This window comes from Lepus europaeus, chromosome 9 (assembly GCF_033115175.1).
Source record: "Lepus europaeus isolate LE1 chromosome 9, mLepTim1.pri, whole genome shotgun sequence".
NCBI lineage: Eukaryota > Metazoa > Chordata > Mammalia > Lagomorpha > Leporidae > Lepus > Lepus europaeus.
Genome location: NC_084835.1, coordinates 70,848,021 through 70,867,049, shown reverse-complemented (window position 1 = coordinate 70,867,049; position 19,029 = coordinate 70,848,021). Strand labels below are relative to the sequence as shown.

The 19,029-nt window shown below is 40.6% G+C and overlaps 1 protein-coding gene and 1 long non-coding RNA gene across 5 annotated transcripts in view; one reads left to right on the top strand and one right to left on the bottom strand.

The window, feature by feature from the left end:
- Positions 1 to 19,029, top strand: part of LOC133766575 (uncharacterized) — a 217,646-nt gene that overhangs the window by 23,757 nt on the left and 174,860 nt on the right. The gene's annotated exons all lie outside the window — the stretch shown is intronic.
- Positions 10,825 to 19,029, bottom strand: part of RBBP8 (RB binding protein 8, endonuclease) — an 80,789-nt gene continuing 72,584 nt past the window's right edge. For 3 of the 4 annotated variants that reach the window (XM_062201452.1, XM_062201453.1, XM_062201454.1), the window contains exons 18-19: positions 15,576 to 15,717; positions 10,830 to 11,144 (exon numbers count right to left, since the gene is read on the bottom strand). In XM_062201452.1, the coding sequence (XP_062057436.1) occupies positions 11,047 to 11,144; positions 15,576 to 15,717 (240 nt within the window). In that variant the 3' untranslated portion in view covers positions 10,830 to 11,046. Of the gene's footprint in view, positions 11,145 to 15,575; positions 15,718 to 19,029 lie in introns of all 4 variants that reach the window. The other variant, XM_062201455.1, reaches the window with a different exon arrangement.

The window sequence follows — 19,029 nt, the reverse complement described above, 5'->3', positions numbered from 1 at the left end:
CTGATCTGTTCATTGAAAAAAGTGGGGTGTTGAAGTCTCTCAGCATTATTGTATTGCAGCCTAAGTCTCCCTTTAGATCCATTAACATTTGCTTTAAATAGCTTGGTGTCCTAGCATTGAGTGTAGATACATTTATTGTAGTCACACCTTCCTGTTGAATTGATCTCTTAATCAATAAATAATAACCTTATCTGTTTTACTCATTTTTGTCCTAAAGTCTATTTTGTCCAATATTAAGACAGCTATTCTACTTCTTTTAATTTGTATTTGCATGAAATATCTTCTTCATCCTTTCACTTCCAGTCTCTGTCTACCTTCACTGTGGTAAGATGTGTTTCTTAAAACAAACACATTTAGCCAGTCTGTATCTTTTAGTTGGATAATTTAGTCCACTTACATTCAAGGCTATTATTGATAAGTAATGATTTGGTCCTGCCAGTTTTCCATACATATTCCTAGTGTTTGGTTTGGATTTCTTTTGTACTGTTGCTAGGAACTTTTCTACCTTCACATTCTTTCATGATGCTGATTATCTTTCTCTATTTCTGTGTGTAGTACATCCTTAAGTATCATTTGTAAGGCTGGCAAGGTGGTGACAAATTCTTTCAATTTTGTTTCCTAAGATCTTTATTTCACCTTTATTTATAAATGAGATTTTCACTGGGTACTGTATTCTGGGTTGACAATTTTTTTTTTCCTTTAAGGACTTGGACTATTGCTCTCCATTATCTCCTACCCTGCAGGGTTTCTGATGAGAAATCTGCTATCATTCTAATTGGAGATCCTTTAAAGATAATCTGACATGTCTATCTTGCTTATTTTAGGATCTTTTCTTTATGTTTTACATTTTTTTTTTAAATTGAGCATGTTTGTTTCGGTGTCAGTTTCCTTAAAAAAAAAAAAAAGATTTATTTTGAAAGTCAGAGTTACAAAGAGAGGGAGAGGGGGAGGAGAGAGAGCGGGGTGGGAGAGAAAATCTTCCATCCCCCGGTTCATTCCCCAGGTGGCTGCAACAGCCAGGGCTGGACAAGTCCAAAACCAGGAATCTGAAATTCCATTTGGGGAGTGAACTGGCAGATGGAAGATCTCTCTCTTCCTCTCTTGCTCACTACCTGTGCCTTTTAAATAAAGAAAGTAATTTTTTTTTAAAAAAGTTTCCATTTTCTTAAAAACAGGTTTTTATCATAGCTTCTTACCCTCCCATCCAGTATCACTTTACTATTTGACAAACTTCGACATCTTGAGGGGAAATCTGTGAATGAGGCTCACGTCTTCAGTTTTGTCAGTCTAGTCTCTGGGACCACTGGGAGTTCTGTTGGGTTCTCTGCCTCCTAAAAGTGACCTTCTGGTCGGTGAAGCCTGGACTTCTCAGCCTCCTGCCTGAGCGGAGAACTGCAGAATCAGTTCACCTGGTTGAGATTTCTGCCTTCTCCATAACACTAGTACCTCCAGGCACACTGTTGCTTCAGCAGCTCTCTAATGCATTTCAAAAGACGGTTTCTGTAATTTATCTGACTTCTCTAGTTGTTCTTGAGGGGGGTTCCAGTACTGATCTACAACCTAATCTACTCTGCCCAGAAACCTTTATTTATAAATGAGATCTTCACTGGGTACTGTATTCTGGGTTGACAGGTTTTTTTTTTTCCTTTAAGGACTTGGACTATTGCTCTCCATTATCTCCTACCCTGCAGGGTTTCTGATGAGAAATCTGCTATCATTCTAATTGGAGATCCTTTAAAGATAATCTGACATTTCTATCTATATACTATTCTCTAATTCAGAGGCTTTCTCTAGCTTGACTACATCTTTTTTTCCCTAAGAATTGACTTAAGATATTGCCTAGAGGTTGGCACCGTGGCTAAATAGGCTAATCCTCCGCCTTGCGGCACCAGCACACCGGGTTCTAGTCCCGGTCGGGGCACCGATCCTGTCCCGGTTGCCCCTCTTCCAGGCCAGCTCTCTGCTGTGGCCAGGGAGTGCAGTGGAGGATGGCCCAAGTGCTTGGGTCCTGCACCCCATGGGAGACCAGGATAAGTACCTGGCTCCTGTCTTCGGATCAGCGTGGTGCGCCGGCTGCAGCGGCCATTGGAGGGTGAATCAATAGCAAAGGAAGACCGTTCTCTCTCTCTCTCACTATCCACTCTGCCTGTCAAAAATAAAATTTAAAAAAAAAAAAAAGATATTGCCTAGATCACTAGAAAAATACACCCTTCAATTTTTGCGTTCCTTTCCCTCTTTTCCCCCCATATTTCTTATAAAAATAGAAAAATGGATAGGCTAAAGTTGGTCTATTTCATCTTCTATTTGTTCTTCCAACTCTTGGTTAAAATGTTAGTAAGCAAGAGAAGGGCTGGAAGGATGAATGAGTGATTCAACACCTGAGCGAATAAATGGTTAGGACAAATAGAAAAAAAGAAAGGAAGAAAAAAAAAAAAGCAAATCACCAAGTGGTTAATGAGTAATGGGCACCCTTGAATTAGGGTGGAATGTAACATTTTTGGCAAAATATTCACTATATGATTGCTAGTGAATTCTTGAATATGCAACATTCACTTTAGAATTAGGGATGAATTCACTGCTATTTTTAAAAGCTCTACAATTACAAATGACATGTAGAACAAGTCCCTCATTTACAGTGGAGACCTCATCCAAAGATTCTTACTTATAACGTCCCTTGTTACCACTGGGTTGGTTCTAGGCTCACCGAGGAGAAATTGTGTCTTAATCATCTTTGCAAGCTTGGCTGCCAGCTTTGTTCTATAACACTCATTAAGTGGTTGCTACATCTCTTTTGCATTTCAGTGCTCCCAAGTTGGCCCAGGTGCTCTGCATACTCAGAATATTCTAATAGGTGAGTAGAGTCTGTCTGCACAATGACTCCCTGCCTAACCACCCTCTGCTGTCACCTTCCAAATCCATTTTATGTTGCTGGCTTGATAATTTTATCTAAATTAATGTATTACTCCTAGATCAAAATATATTTTCTGTCAGAGAATGCTTGAAACTTAACGTTTTGCTATTTATTTTTCCCTACTGTCATATTTCTTAATTTGCCTAATTCTAATGATTTGGGAACTTGTTAAAATTATATATGCTCAGAGGCCAGCGTTGTGGTGTGGAAGTAAAGCTGCTGCCTGCAATGCTGGCATCCCATGTAGGGACCAACTCTGGTCCTGGCTGCTTCATTTCTGATCCAACTTCCTTCTAATGCCTTCAGAAAAGCAGTGAAGCATGGCCCAAGTGCTTGGGCCCCTGCATTCATCCGGGAGACCCAGATAAAGCTCTTGGCTTGTGGTTTTAGCCTGGCCCAGCCTTGGCCATGGTGACCATCTGGGGGGTGAACCAGAGGATGGAACACCTCTCTTTCTCTCTCTCTAACTCTGCCTTTCAAATAAATAAAATAAATCTTAAAAAAAAAATGCTCATACTATACCTGAATCAAAATTCCCACAGGAGGAGCCTGAGAATTTCTACTTAAAAGACACCTGGGGCTGGCGCTGTGGCTCACTTGGCTAATCCTCCACCTGTGGTGCTGGCACCCCGGGGTCCTAGTCCCGGTTGGGGGGCTGGATTCTGACCCGGTTGCTCCCCTTCCAGTCCAGTTCTCTGCTGTGGCCCGGGAAGGCAGTGGAGGATGGCCCAAGTGCTTGGGTGCCTGCACCCACATGGGAGACCAGGAGGAGGCATCTGGCTCCTGGCTTCGGATTGGTGCAGCACGCTGGCCGTAGCGGCCATTTTGGGGGTGAACCAACAGAAGGAAGACCTTTCTCTCTGTCTCTCTCCCTCTCACTAACTCTGCCTGTCAAAAAAAAAAAAAATAGACACTTGGGTCACTTTTATGATTAGGTACTTGTGGTCCGTGTACCTGTGGCATTAGAAGCACTTGAGAACATGTGAAAAATACAAACGTTTGGGCCTTAACCCAGACTCACTGAATCAGAAACTTTGGAGTGAGGCCCAGCAATATGTATCAATCCTTCCAAGAGATTTTGACATATGCTGAAGTTTGAATACCACTTCACTATACTGTAACATTGCTTAGGGTAGGGCTCTCAAACTTGACTGTACACTAGAATCATCTAGGGAGTGTGGACCCTACCCTCAGACACCCTGATTTAATTGGTCTGGGATATAGTGAGCATTTGATTGGGATATCAATAATGCTGATTTGCTCTAAGACATTATCTGCCATCTATAACTCTCCTCACAATTTTTTAAAAAATTTTTAATTTTTTTAAAAAATTTTTTGACAGGCAGAGTGGATAGTGAGAGAGAGAGAGAGAGAGAGAGAGAGAAAGGTCTTCCTTTTACCGTTGGTTCACCCTCCAATGGCTGCCATGGCCAGTGTGCTGTGGCCGGCGCACTGCGCTGATCCAAAGGCAGGAGCCAGGTGCTTCTGGTCTCCCATGGGGTGCAGGGCCCAAGCACTTGGGCCATCCTCCACTGCAATCCCGGGCCACAGCAGAGAGCTGGCCTGGAAGAGGGGCAACTGGGACAGAATCCGGTGCCCCGACTGGGACTAGAACCCGGTGTGCCGGCGCCGCAAGGCGGAGGATTAGCCTGTTGAGCCACGGCGCCAGCCTCTCCTCACAATTTTATATTTATCTGATTGGATTTCTCAGCGGATAAATTGAGTGACTGAAACAAATTCAAACCATGACAGATGATTGCTATTGATGTTCTGTATATTTAATTTGAATAAAAGGATCTGCTAATGATTTGAAAATCACAGGCCTATAGAGTTTAAACCCCTGGTAGTTTTGCATTCAAGATGGAAGTTGACTGCCTTTGTTAATAACACTCCACAGGAACTCTCCTTTCTAACATCTATACCATCTATACCAGACTGAGTCCCAGATGCCCTACGTTCTAGTTCCAACCCTTTGGGACTTTGGCAATTGCTAATTTTTTTTTGGGCTTCTCATCACTCATAAGAAAGAGGCTAGAGGGCCAGCGCCGTGGCTCAATAGGCTAATCCTCCGCCTTGCGGCACCGGCACACCGGGTTCTAGTCCCGGTCGGGGCACCGATCCTGTCCCGGTTGCCCCTCTTCCAGGCCAGCTCTCTGCTGTGGCCAGGGAGTGCAGTGGAGGATGGCCCAAGTGCTTGGGTCCTGCAACCCATGGGTGACCAGGAGAAGCACCTGGCTCCTGCCTTCGGATCAGTGTGGTGCGCCGGCCGCAGCGCGCCAGCCGTGGCGGCCATTGGAGGGTGAACCAATGGCAAAAAAAAAAAAAAAGAAAGAGGCTAGAAAGAAATTATCTGTAAGGCCCCTCTGACTCTTACGAATTTAGCATTTTTTTTTTTTAAGATTTTATTTATTTATTTGACAGGTAGAGTTACAGACAGTGAGAGAGAGAGACAGAGAGAAAGGTCTTCCTTTTTTGTTTTCCATTGGCTCACTCCCCAAATGGCCGACATGGCCGGAACTATGCCGATCCAAAGCCAGGAGCCAGGTGCCTCCTCGTGGTCTCCCATGCGGGTGCAGGCGCCCAAGCACTTGGGCCATCCTCCACTGCCTTCCCAGGCCACAGCAGAGAGCTGGACTGGAAGAGGAGCAGCCAGGACTAGAATCCGGTGCCCATATGGGATGCTGGCGCCGCAAGCGGAGGATTAACCCAGTGAGCCATGGAGCCAGCCCTGGATTTTAGCATTTCTACATTGAAGTTAGTTTCCCCTTTTAGATGGTGCTGTTTCTTCCTCTCTGCCTCATTAGATTAGCTCATCCTAAGGCATAGTTTGGGTCCTAATTATCCTCAGGACTTCTCTGGCACTCAGGCTAAGCATTGGTGACCTCTTCGACATCGTTATCTGGTCTGCCACTGGGTGAAACGATCTCACATATCTCCTGGCATCCCTAAATGCCCAGCATGCGGCAGGCACAGAGGAACCTTTTTTTTTCTCCCTCTTGAGACCATGAATTCTTGCTTTCATCATTTGTTTTATTCCAACAATGGCTAGATTGAAAGCTCTTTTTGGTTGAATGAACTTTAATTACTATACAAAGGAACCAAACTCATATCCTATTTATCTGAGAAATTTTCTTTTATGATTGCTCAGTCCCTAGATTTTGACTTATTTCTCCAAAAATGGCTCTCTTCTGGCCTCTGCTGGTGTGATAGTAGAAAATCATTTCATTAATTCTTTGTTAAAGAACTCAAGTGTAAGAACACTTCAGTTTTCTAAGGAACCAAACTAGGGCATTAATTCAACTAAAGACTCAGATGTCTCTGAAGCTGCTAGATATATCAAGAATAGATAGTAGGAACCTGTGCTGTTGGGGTAGTGGGTAAAGCTGCCACCTGTGATACCAACATCCCATATGAGCACCAGTTCCAGTCCTGGCTGCTCCATTTCCAATCCAGCTCTCTGCTGTGGTCCGGCAAAGAAGATGACCCAAGTCCTTGGGCTCCTGCACCCATATGGGAGACCTGGAAGAAGCTCATGGCTCCAGATCAGCCTAGCTGCAGCCGTTGTGGCCATTTGGGGAGTGAACCAGTGGATGGAAGATCTCTCTTTCTCTGCCTCTGTAATCTGCTTTTCAAATAAATACATAAATCTTTTTAAAAGATAGTAAATTTGAGACATAATTCAAATATTTGTATCTGAAGTGGCATTTTTGAAAGTACAATTGATGTTTGTTAGGAAGCCAGGGAGAACGGAGTAAGATTCTAGGTGTCTGCTTCTTTTTTAAAATTAGATTTAAAAAATTATTTATTTAAAAAAATTTTTTTTCATTTGAAAGGCAGAGAGACAGAGACAGATCTTTTATCTGTTGGTTCATTCCCCAAATGCTTGCCATGCCAGGTGGAAGCCAGGAGCCCAGAACCCAATTTGGGCCTCCCACATGAGTGGCAGAGAACCAAACACTTGAGCCATCATCTGCTACCTCCCAGGGCGCACAATAGCAAGAAGTTGGAATTTGAAACAAAGACTCGAACCCAGGTACTCTGATATGGGATGCAGGAGTCTTAAGTGGTATTTTAACCGCTACACCAAACACCCACTCTAGATGTGCACCTTTAGACATTTGCTTCTTTGGAGAAAATTTGTCACAACTTGTCTGATTCTGATGCTGTTACTTAGTATTTTGGTGAAGATAGAGTACTTAATAAAGGTCTGTTAAGTAAATGTTATTTAGTTTATATTAACTCTATTCTTTTGTTTGTAACTGAATTATGAATTACAGACATTCTTGGGAGGAACATTTGCATCTTTTACCTATATTGCCTTTTCCTCCTAAAGATTTATTTATTTATTTGAAAGTCAGAGTTGGGAGAGAGAGAGAAAGATCCTCTATCCACTGATTCACTCACCAGATGACTGCAATGGCCAGGTAAGGACTGGGCTGGTTTGGGCTAGGCCAGGCTGAAGCCAGGGGCCAGGAGCTTCTTTTGGGTCTCCCACATGGGTGGCAAGGGCCCAAGCACTTGGGCCATCTTCTGCTGCTTTTCCCAGGCTATTAGCTGGGGACTGGATAGGAAGTGGAGCAGTGGGGACTCAAACAGGAGCTCAAATGGCATGTCATCCTTGCAGGTAGCAGCTTTACCCGCTATGTCACAATGTTGGCTCCACTTACACTATCTTCTTAAAAAAAAGGTTACAGGGACGGAGAACTCCCAGCCTGGAGGCTGCCTAAGACCTGAGAGATCATCTGGTCTGGCTCTGCCACGGGCAACCAGCAAATCTATAGGAGGCTAATTTTTAAGTTGATAATTTTTTATGGCCATTGAATAAAAAAATATTTGAATATAAATACTCAAACAACCCTTGGCAGAAAAAAGGTTCCCCACCCTTTGAGGACCCTGTGTCATACTGCAAATTTTCCATTTAAATGCATCCTTCGAGTTAACTCAAGTGTTTTTGAAAAAGTGTCTATTTCATTACAGCATTTGAAGGCAGAGGTGGTCAACAGCAGTTAAAAAGGGAGACGGACATCATCAGTACACTCATCCTCACTGGGTGACTGAAGATGAAATAAAACATGCTAGTAACAAATAGGTTGGAAGCCTGTCAAGCTACTATCAGCAAAACAATTTCTACCTCTCTGCCTAGGCTGCTTTTTAAGGCTAAATTGACTTAGAGATACACAGCTCTCACTGATATGGGACAGGCAGGGAGTTAGTGAGGGAAAAAGAGAGAAGAGGCTTCTAGCAGTTTCTGTGCCTTAGCCCTTGCACCCCTAAAAACCCCACCCTCTTCCAATACAGCACATCCACTTTTCCATGATGCACCTGAGCCTCCCGTCAGGCAGCAGATGCCATGAAAAACAATTTGCTGAACTCCACGTGGAGATGCCATGAACTCTTCCCAAATTCCACATTTGTATATTTGGTTAGGGCACTACCACCCAGCCAATAAAGGGGAAAAACTAACGGGTTAGTGCGGTTCTCCACCACGAGACTGCCCACATTTGCTTTTGTGTGTACTAATTTCTTTAAATAAATCCTGCTCCTACTCCCATTATTGCACCTTATCTATGTTTCTGCTTTGAATTTTTTATAAAGATTTATTTATTTGAAAGAGAGAGAGAGAGAGAGAGAGAGAGAGAGAGAAGGTCTTCCCTGCTTGTTCACTACCAAAATGGTCACAATGGCTGGAGCTGAGCTGATCCAAAGCCAGGAGTTTCTTCCGGGTCTCCCACGTGGGTGCAGGGGCTCAAGGACTTGGGCCATTCTCCACTGCTTTCCCAGGCACACTAGCAGGGAGCTGGATCAGAAGTGGAGCAGCCGGGACTTGAACCAGCGCCCATATGGGATACTGGTGCTGCAGGCCAGGGCTTTAACCTGCTGTGCCAAGTGTTGAATTAATTTCTTACGCTGAGATAAGAACCTGGAATAAATACAGCTAGGGACTTCTATACTCCTACAACATAGCCATACATTCTGTGTTTACCTGTTTAAACTCAAATGTCTCTCAAATTCTTATCCTTTAGAAGCACAATATTACATAAGAGCTCTGATTCTGGAACTAGGCAATAGATTTTGACTTCAAAACTACCAGTTATTACAGTTAGCCACCCCTGTGACAATTGTGGCCATTGAGACATAGGGAAAGTTACTGGGTAGGACTTCTTGGAAAATTTTTTCAAAAGGGACAAAACCCCATGGCATGTATTTTTTTTCCCCTTTCTTTTTGTGTAGAACATGGACATGAGGGTAAGGTAGTGTATCAGTCATTCATAACCAAGGATGAATGGCACATACACAGTAAGGAAGGGCAGAAATCTAGAAGTCTGGGTACTAGGGGGTATTACACAGCTGCACCAGTGGCTTAAATGGCTGACACAGGCTTTTTTTTTTTTTTTTTAAGATTTATTTTATTTATTTGAAAGAGTAACAGAGAGAGGGAGAGAGAGAGGGAGAGGGAGAGGGAGGGAGAAGAAGAGGGAGAGGTGTTCCATCCACTGGTTCACTCCCCAAATGGCTGCAAAGGCTGGAGCTGAGCCGATCTGAAGCCAGGAGCCAGGAGCCTCCTCCTCTGGTTCTCCCATGTGGGTGCAAGGGCCTAAGGACTTGGGCTATCCTCTGCTGCTTTCCCAGGCGCATTAGCAGGGAGTTGGATGGGAAGTGGAGCAGCTGGGACTTGAACCATATGGGATGCTGGCACAGCAGGCTAGGGCTCTAACCTGCTGTGCCACAGCATTAACCACTGACCCAGACTTTAAAAAAATAAGAAAAGTAAAGCTAGTCATTTATTGTCTAATCTGTTATTTTTTGTATTTTTTTTTGTAGCTTAACATTATTAAGTGATATAAAAGGTCACATCATTATTTGAGGATTGAAAATGAAAAACCTATAGAAAGAGTGTAACACAGTTCTGGACATATAGTATGTGACAAATAAATGGCCACTGTTATTTTTGGACAATTAGTTGACTGCTAGCAAAGCGTTAAAGTCAATTTGAGAAGGGGAGAAAAATGTTGAACAGAAGTGATGATAGCACTGTAAAATGTAAAAATTGTAAAAAAATTCAGAATCAGATTCAGCGCCAAACAATGTATATACAGTAGATATTCAATATATGCAATTTATTTTCCTGTCCTATCTGTGAGAACACAAACTGATGATATTCATTCACATAAGAACTCTGATCAACAGGAGACTAGACTAAGCAAAGAGGTTTTAGGAACACTGAGAAGTAAAGATCAGATCTATAAGGTCACTTAGATTTTTTGAGGCATTCAATATTTCTTGTATTCCTGCTTACGGAGTACTGTAAAGATATGCATGAATTAAAGGAATACACAAAAGACACTGGAATACACAAAATGCCTCTAGAAAAGGGGACACGGATTTGGTCAGTCCTCTTAATGACTCAGATACCAGGTTCCAATGGAAAAGACAGTTGTTAAGTATAAAAATCTATTTTAAAGTTAAATTGGAAACTCAAACATTAATCAGAGAAATAATACAACTGAACTTGAACACATGGGCAGAGAAGTAAACCAATTCATCTTGAAAACTGTACCAGAAAAATGAGTATAATTGGAAAATATGTGAAGAGCTAGAATACGATGACCAGATCGGAGGATGGTGTTAATTTACAGTATGTGGAACAGGAAAAAGGAGGATGTTTGTGGTCCCTATGAAAGGAATGTACCACAGAGTAGTGAGTATCTCATTCCACTTCAACAAAAGAATCTGGAGGGTTAAAAGGACTATTAAAATTTAGCCTTTTTCCTTTAAGGGAAGATGAAGTAAAAAGAAGATACCAAAGCCAACAACAAATCACAGACTACAACTATCTTATTTTCAAAACTGTAATTAGGTATTACCAAATAAAGTAAATAAACAACTCTTAAGAGTGCAAAATGAAAACACCTTCTTGTTTTAAAGGTGCAAAACCAAGAAAATACAACACAAATATATCCACATTTTAAATAGTTACATGGTGAGTAAATGGCATTTTAAAACATTTTCAATAGAAAACTGATTTATAAGTCAATTTATAGGAGATTCAAAAAATCAAATGTTTAATACCAACTTTAATTATAAATAACTAAAAAGAAAAACCATCCTCTATTCTTCTATTTTTGCATCAACATCTACGTCTTCTGTTCCTTGCCTTTTGGAGAAAACATTGCGTTGTAAGGCTGCCGTCTTTTTGGACGAGGACAAGGATCAAGATCTTCCTTAATGTAACCTTAAAAACAAATTACAAATTTAGAAGACTGCATTTGCAACATATATTTCTCTCAGCACTTTTTTAGTAAACATTTTAATTGATGCCAAGTTGATGTGATTCTCCTGGTTGCTAGCTGTGTGGTGCTGAGGTATGATCTCTCAGCATGAGTTTCTTTAGTAACAATAGCAGCAGCAAACATTTACCACATGCTTTATATAAATCATCTCAGGTAACGCAGATTCTTCTGAAGTAGCTTCCACAGACCTGCTTCACAGACGAGGTGATGGAGACCCAGGCGAGGTAAGTAACTCACTCAAATTCACAAAGCTAGGAGTGAGAGAGCTCTATCTAGTAGCAGAACCAGTGTTCTTAGGATACACTTTCCTCTTCTGCCTCCCTTAGGTTGCAAGTGGGAAAAACTGCTAAACATGAACTCTATTATTATGACAAATTCCAGGTGCTTATCAAAAAGACTTTACAGTAGCTATTTCATTAGATGACATGCCTCTTTACTCTTCAGACCATTAAGACTTTTTTCCAAGGTGTCCTCAGTCACATAATTTCCAGGAGTTGACTGAACTCTGCCATACCCCAAGGCCCCATTAGGACTATAACCAGAAGTTCTATCCAAACTACCTGGTTCTGTGGGATGACAAAGCAGAGAGACATTATGTCAAAGGGGACTTAATCCAGCTTGTTAATGATAAAGTGGAAATATGGTAAATAGCATCAAAGACTTCGCATCTTTCAGAAAAACTAACAGTTGACTATCTGTAGCTTATCAAAATGAGAAAAGTTGTGGTGGGCATTATAGTGCAGTGGGTTAAGCTGCTGTTTGGAATGTTTACATTCCCTATGGAAGTGCCTGGTTCAAGTCCCAGCTGCTCTGTGCTTCTGATCCAGCTTCTTGCTAATGTACCTGGAAGACAATGGATGATAGCCCAGTCTTTGGGTTCTCGCCACTCATGTGGGAGAGCAGAATGGAGTTCTTGGCTCCTGGTTTTCACTTGGCCTAGCGCTGGCTGTTGTGGGCATTTGGGGAGCCAAATAGTAGATGGGAGATTTCTGTCTCTCTGCCTTTCAAATTAATTAAAAAAACTCTTTAAAGAAAAAAGTGAGGAAGGGTCTCTACTTTTCCTCAAACAGACCATCAGAAAAGAAGTGTTGCTATAAAATGGCAATTTTAGGAGGTAATCTTATCATCTGATATGCATTCAACGTTATTTTATCTTCTTCTGGGCAAAGGTTTTATATGTTTATTTACAACTTATAAATACATGCCTGAGACCTGAAGTTTACTAATCAATGAAATCTTTCATAAATCTAGAAACCAAATTATAAATATTCTGAATAGCACTGTATTTTCCAGTCACATTTCAGAAGATACATCATATTTCCAAAAAACTCAGTACTTTAAACTACAAAGTAAGACTTAGCCTTAACTGGGTAGTCTTTAGACCATGTGGAAAAAGAGCAAAAAAATACTAATTAAGTTCAATTAAATTTATTTATGCACACATTTGATGTCAATATTTATCCCTTATGTCTTAGGATGATTTTGAGTTGAAAATTCTTCATAAAATTTGAATAGATCCTCTTATTGAACACTACACCAACATTCCTTTAATTACATCTGAGTTTTAGACTATGTTCCAAGAAAAACCAAACATCCCACCTAAGAATATAGTTCTGTAGGGAGTAAAATCTTTAGAATTAAAGAGGTGCCTTGATAAAGACTATTAGATGGTCTGATAAAATCCGCTGGAATGCTATTTTCACAACAAAGGGCTTGCTGAGTTGGACACTGCTTAGTTGAGTAACTCTTTTAAAGCTATACACTCTAGAGCATTTATTTCATTTAAACCAGTGGTTACAATAAAGTTCAGGCTCAATGACTATGCATGATTGAACTTCCTAAATACTGGGATAGTACAGATGGCTGGTAATAGCCTGGCACAGAAGTGGGAGTATGCTGTCCCAAAGACAGTTACTACGATGTGAGGACTCTTGGCCAAATCTGGGAGAAAATTAACATAAAACCAGGAAAGTCTGTATCCACATTATTTTAGCATAGCACTCACTGAAGGTACGTAGTAACAGTAAGATAATAACAGAAATTGCTACTTATGATCTTTTATTGTCACCTTTAAAGATGTATATATTCTCAAATTATATTAACTACTAAGTGCTGCATGTGAGTGAGCTAGTTGCATGTCAACAGGCAAACCAACATCCTTTTTATTCAGACATGGCTTATGAACATCCAGCATTCTGGGTGAGGTTTTAAATATAAAATTAACATAATAGATTTAAAAAGATACTCTCTTTTTAGCAATAAAAACTTGCTGGCAACTTGTTGCAGTTGAAATAAATAATAATGTCATTTTGACATTAGGATGAAAAAGAAACTTCTTTCTGAAACTTGAATGATAAACTAAGATAATACATGCAATCACATTATAGTAATTACAAACAGTGTCTGGTCTTAATTAAATTACTAGATGAGGGGCAGGAGCTGTGACACAGGGGGTTAGGCTACTTGGGATGCCCACATCCCATAGAGTGCACATTCAAGTCCCAGTTTCTGTACTTCTGATCCAGCTTTCTGCCAATGTATACCCTGTGAGGCAGCTGATGTGGCTCAAGTGCTCTTGCCCCACCACCCATGAGAGAGACAGGGCTCTTGTGTTCAGTTGGTCCAGCCCTGGCTGTTGTGGGCAACTGGGGAGTGACTCAGCAGATGGGAGACCTCTCCCCTTCTCTCCCTTGCTCTTTGACATAAATGAAAATAAACAAACATTAAAAAAATTACTATCTGAGCACCAAAGGGAAAACCTGTTAAGTGAAATGGACACTATAAGAAACAATGAACTGATCAGCTCTTGTCCTGACTCTAGATGTACAACGTAATACTTTATCCTTTTTAGTATTTGTTGTTGTTTTTGTTGTTGTTGTTCTAGTAATAGTGGTTGAACTCTGTAATTAACACACAATTACTCTTAGGTGTTTAAATTTTAACTGAAAAGTGATCCCTGTTAAATTTCAGAGTGGAAAAAGAGAGGGAGGAGATGTACAATTTGGGACATGCACAATCAGACTTGCCGCAAATGGTGGAGTTAAAAATGTGCCAGGGGATTCCAATACAATCCCATCAAGGTGGCATGTACCAATGCCATCTCACTAGTCCAAGTGATCAATTTCAGTTCACATTCGATGACTCTGATAGGTCTAAGAGTCAAAGGGATCACACAAACAAGACAAGTGTCTGCTAATACTAACTGATAGAATCAAAAAGGGAGAGAAAGATCCAACATGGGAAGTGGGATACACAGCAGACTCATAGATTGGCAGATGTCCTAAACAACACTCTGGCCTCAGAATCAGCCCTTAAGGAATTTGATCTGGCTGAAGAGCCCATGAGACTATTGTAGGCATGGAAAGCCAAGAAACCATGGAAAAGAAAAAAAGAAGAAGACCTAAATGAAAGATCTCTGGGAGTGAGATCCCAGTGGAAAGAACAGGGCCATCAAAGAAGGAGGTACCTTTCTCTGAAGGGAGGAGAGAACTTCCACTTTGACTATGACCCTATCAGAATAAGATCAAAGTCAGCGAACTCTAAAGGCTTCCATAGCCCTGGCAACTCATGACTAGAGCCTAGGGAGATTACTGACGCCATGAACAGGAGTGTCAAATTGTTAAGTCAGCAACAGGAGTCACTGTGTACTTACATCCCATGTGGGATCTGTCCCTAATGTGTTGTCTAATGTGCAGTGATGCTATAACTAGTACTGAAACAGTATTTTTACACTTTGTGTTTCTGCGTGGGTACAAACTGATGAGATCTTTACTAATTATATACTGAATTGATCTTCTGTATATAAAGATAATTGGAAATGAAAAAAGGAAAAACCTGGTGTTAAATTGGAAATGGCATAGAAAATTAATTAATTTTTTAAAAAAAATATATTATGTAAGATCTCTGTCTTTAATGTACTGTACACTCTTATTTAATGCTATAACTAGTACTCCAACAGTATTTTTTTTCACTTTGTGTTACTATATGGGGGCAAACTGTTGAAATCGTTACCTAATATATACTAAACTGATCTTCTGTATATAAAGAGAATTGAAAATGAATCATGATGTGATTGGAAGGGGAGAGGGAGCGGGAAAGGGGAGGGTTGTGGGTGGGAGGGAAATTTTGGAAGGGGGAAGCCATTGTAACCCATAAGCTGTACTTTGGAAATTTATATTCATTAAATAAAAGTTTAATTAAAAAAAATTACTATATGAATTGAAGGTAAGCCTTTTATTTTTAGGAATTTGTTTTTATGTCAGAAAATTAGTATCAAAACTTGCAGATAAAAAAGAATCAGATTAGTGTTCAAACTGGAGTATACACAGTATTTAAAAAAAACAATTCTAAACAGTTACAATCTAAACTCTCACCTCTTTCCACGCAAGTCTGAGTGGATGGAAAACCAACTTCCCAGAAATTCTCTGGTGTGCTGGGTGGAATATAACGGAATCGGTGTCTTGAGCAGGAAGCCAACTTCTTTTCTCTTTCTTCTGCTGGCAAATCTGCATAATACTAATGATAAAAACTGGTAAGGTTTTTTTCACTTAGGAATAATACATTAAGTGTTAGACTTATTCATTATGAATTAGAAGCTTAAAGAGCCATTTATTAAAATATTCAGTTTTAAAGGAAGATTCATATTAATATTAGAAATTAATACTTACAGATAGTACTACTAACAGTAATCAGTGCTGGCACTGATCTTTGAAATGTTTGCTTTATAGATGAGAAAAGGAGCTTGTATCACACCAGAAATTAATGTACTGTTTCCTTCAACAATAAAGTCTTGCAACAAACAAAACACTGCCAGCTGAATGTTTTACAATGTGCTAGTGACATAACTGATTTACATACTGGTGCAAACACCTCATCTTTGCCAGACAAGTAACAAAAATTCAGAGGGTCTGCACTTTTCTCATTTGTTATCTGGATATAGCATGTGTGTTTCAAGGTAATTTTTAAGGTTAAAAAATATATTTGAAAGGCAAAGAGAGATTTTCTGTCTGCTGAGTCACTCCCCAAATGCTCATAAGAGTTGAGGCTGGGCCAAGACAAAGCTAGGAGCCTGGAACTCAATCCAGGTTTCCTAAGTGGGGGCAGGTACCCAAGTACTTGAGCTTTCATTGTTTCACGGGAACTCGTACCCAGGCAATCTGATATCAGAGTGCCCACACATCCCAAGTGGTGTCTAAACTGTTGTGCCAAATACCCATCCCTCAAAGTAATTTTTATATAATAAAAATTTATGGGATGGGCATTGTGGCACAGCAGGTTAAGCCACTGGTGGGACATGCATCCTGTGTTGGAGTGCTGGTTGAGTTCTAGCTACTCTGCTTCCAATTCAGCTTCTTGCTAATGCATCCATGGAGGCAGCAGACGATGGCCCAGGTACCTGGGGTGGGCCACTGCCATCCCTGTGGCAATTCCAGATGGAAAATTAGGTTCTGGGTTTTTTGCCTGGCCCAGCCCTGGCTTTTGTGGGCATATGGAGAGAGAACCAGCAGATGGAAGTTCCCAGTCTCTGTCACTCTGCCTTTCAAATAAATAAAAATAAACTTTTTAAAAAATGACACAATTGACCAAGAAAAACAACTTAGAAGAAGATTTGAATGTTGTAGGTTTCATGATGTTACCCTTTTAAAAAAGTTGGATTTTTCTATCAGGATCAAAGGGATACTATACACACACACACACACACATTTTAACAGCTGTCATAATAAAGAACTTGAACTATATGCAAACAAAGATGAAACTTGTTTATGAAAACTGTACAGGTCTTCAGGCTCTAGATCTGAAGAAAACAAAACAATAGTTTGAAACTTAATAGAACACAGGTGACAGGATCACTTAATCCAGTCAATTCCTTCATTTTACATTTGAGAAACTGAAAATCAAAGTGATAAGATATTGCCTATTAAAAATGATAGATGGGGCTGGGGCCAGTGCTGTGGCATAGTGGGTGGGTAAAGCCATTGCCTGCAGAGTCAGCATCCCATATGGGTGCAGGTTCAAGACCTGGCTGCTCCACTTCCAATAAGCTCTCTGCTATGGCCTGGGAAAGCAGCTGTGGATGACCCAAGTCTTTGGGCCCCTGCACCTGCATGAGAGACCCAGAAAAAGCTCCAGGCTCCTGGCTTCGTATCGGCACAGCTCAGGCCATTGTGTCCAACTGGCGAGTGAACCAGCAGATGGAAGACCCTCTCTCTCTCTCTCTCTCTGCCTCTCCTTCTCTGACTTTCAAATAAATAAATAAATCTTCAAAAAAAAAAAAGTGATAGACTTAGGACTAGAATTTAAGTTTGAAGTAAAGGTTTATAATGAATTTTTATTTTACAAAGATTAAAACCTTCAGAGAATCTTTGAAACAACTTATTTTTGAGTATGTTTTTCATCACTCTCACTCCCGTAAGTATAAGCCTTTTTTTATCTTAGTCTGGGTTTTGGGATGAGATAACCTTAGAGAGTGATGGCTTATTTGAAAAAACACTGCCATCAAATTAAAAGCTACGCAAGGAACAACAGTAGGTGAGTGCAGCTGTAACACACTGAATGATGGAAAAGTAGGAGATACGTAGTCAAAGAGAAGAGAGATATCAAGAGTTTGTTGTCCTTGCTCAGGATCTTGGATTCTATTTCTCAGTAAGCTGGGAAGACAACTAAGGGTTTCCAAAGGGCATTATTTAACTTTTACTCCAAAAAAAATCATTAGGAAAAAAAAAGACCACTGTTGAGCTGGTTGAAAGTATACTATAAAGAGATAGAATGAAAAAAAGAAAAGGGAAGAAGGTGGTTTATGGGATCCCTGTATTTTCTGTTTTCCTGCAAGCCTAAAAATACTCTACAAAACAAAGTCTATTAAAAAACAAAGACAAGGAGAGCACTTAGAATATTTGAATAGCCTAGGCAAAATAAAATGGTACCTGGGTTCAGGGTATTAGTGGTGGAGATAATGAGTGGATGGAAATGGAATATGTTTTGAAGGTAGATTTAATGGAATTTGCTGGCAGATCAATTAATGAGATGTGAAATAATGACCTTTCAGTTAAACAGCTAGAAGAATAGACATACAGGCAACACTCAGTGGTGGTGACATTTGGGAGCCAGAAGTAGAAATTCTATGTCTGCTTTTCAACCTGGGAGATTTGAGATTACTATCACACATCTGTATGTGTATTACACATCTCACATGTAGAATAGAGGATAAATTCAGGAAATGTAAGCGTAAAGACACTTTTAAGTACACGGGACTAGCACTTTCACTTCTGGTTATCACAGAGTGATAGAAAGATTCACCCTCGGAAAACTACAGAAGACATATGAAACGATGGTTTTTAAGAGACTGAACAACGGTACAGGAAATGATTACCGAGAAGAAATCAATTAACATTATAGAATGTCTAGCAGAAGAGCTTAATTTTTTAATAATAGGATTACTGAGGAGAGCGGCAAGATGGCGGAATAGGAAGGGAGCACAGTGACAGTCCAGGAAGAGACAGTTTAATAAAAGTGGAGATACTGCAGGTTCAAGGAAGAGTAGAGGAAGAAACAGCATTGGAAACTCTTCCGGAACTAGTGATTCACAGTGGACCTGCGTGGAGAGCGTGGGAGCCCACGGTTCGGGACACCGGTGGTGGAATCAACACACTAGCACTGGAACGTGAGGTGAGCCGAACCTCAATAGCCCGAGACACCAGCGGGAAAGTGGAAAGAGGAGACTAGAGGGAACGAGGCTTGAAACCCCATGGGGAAAAGTTCACCTGGCTAACTAGAAGAGAGAGGAAAAAAAAAAAGTGACCGATATGGACACCACTTTCTCTCTACACT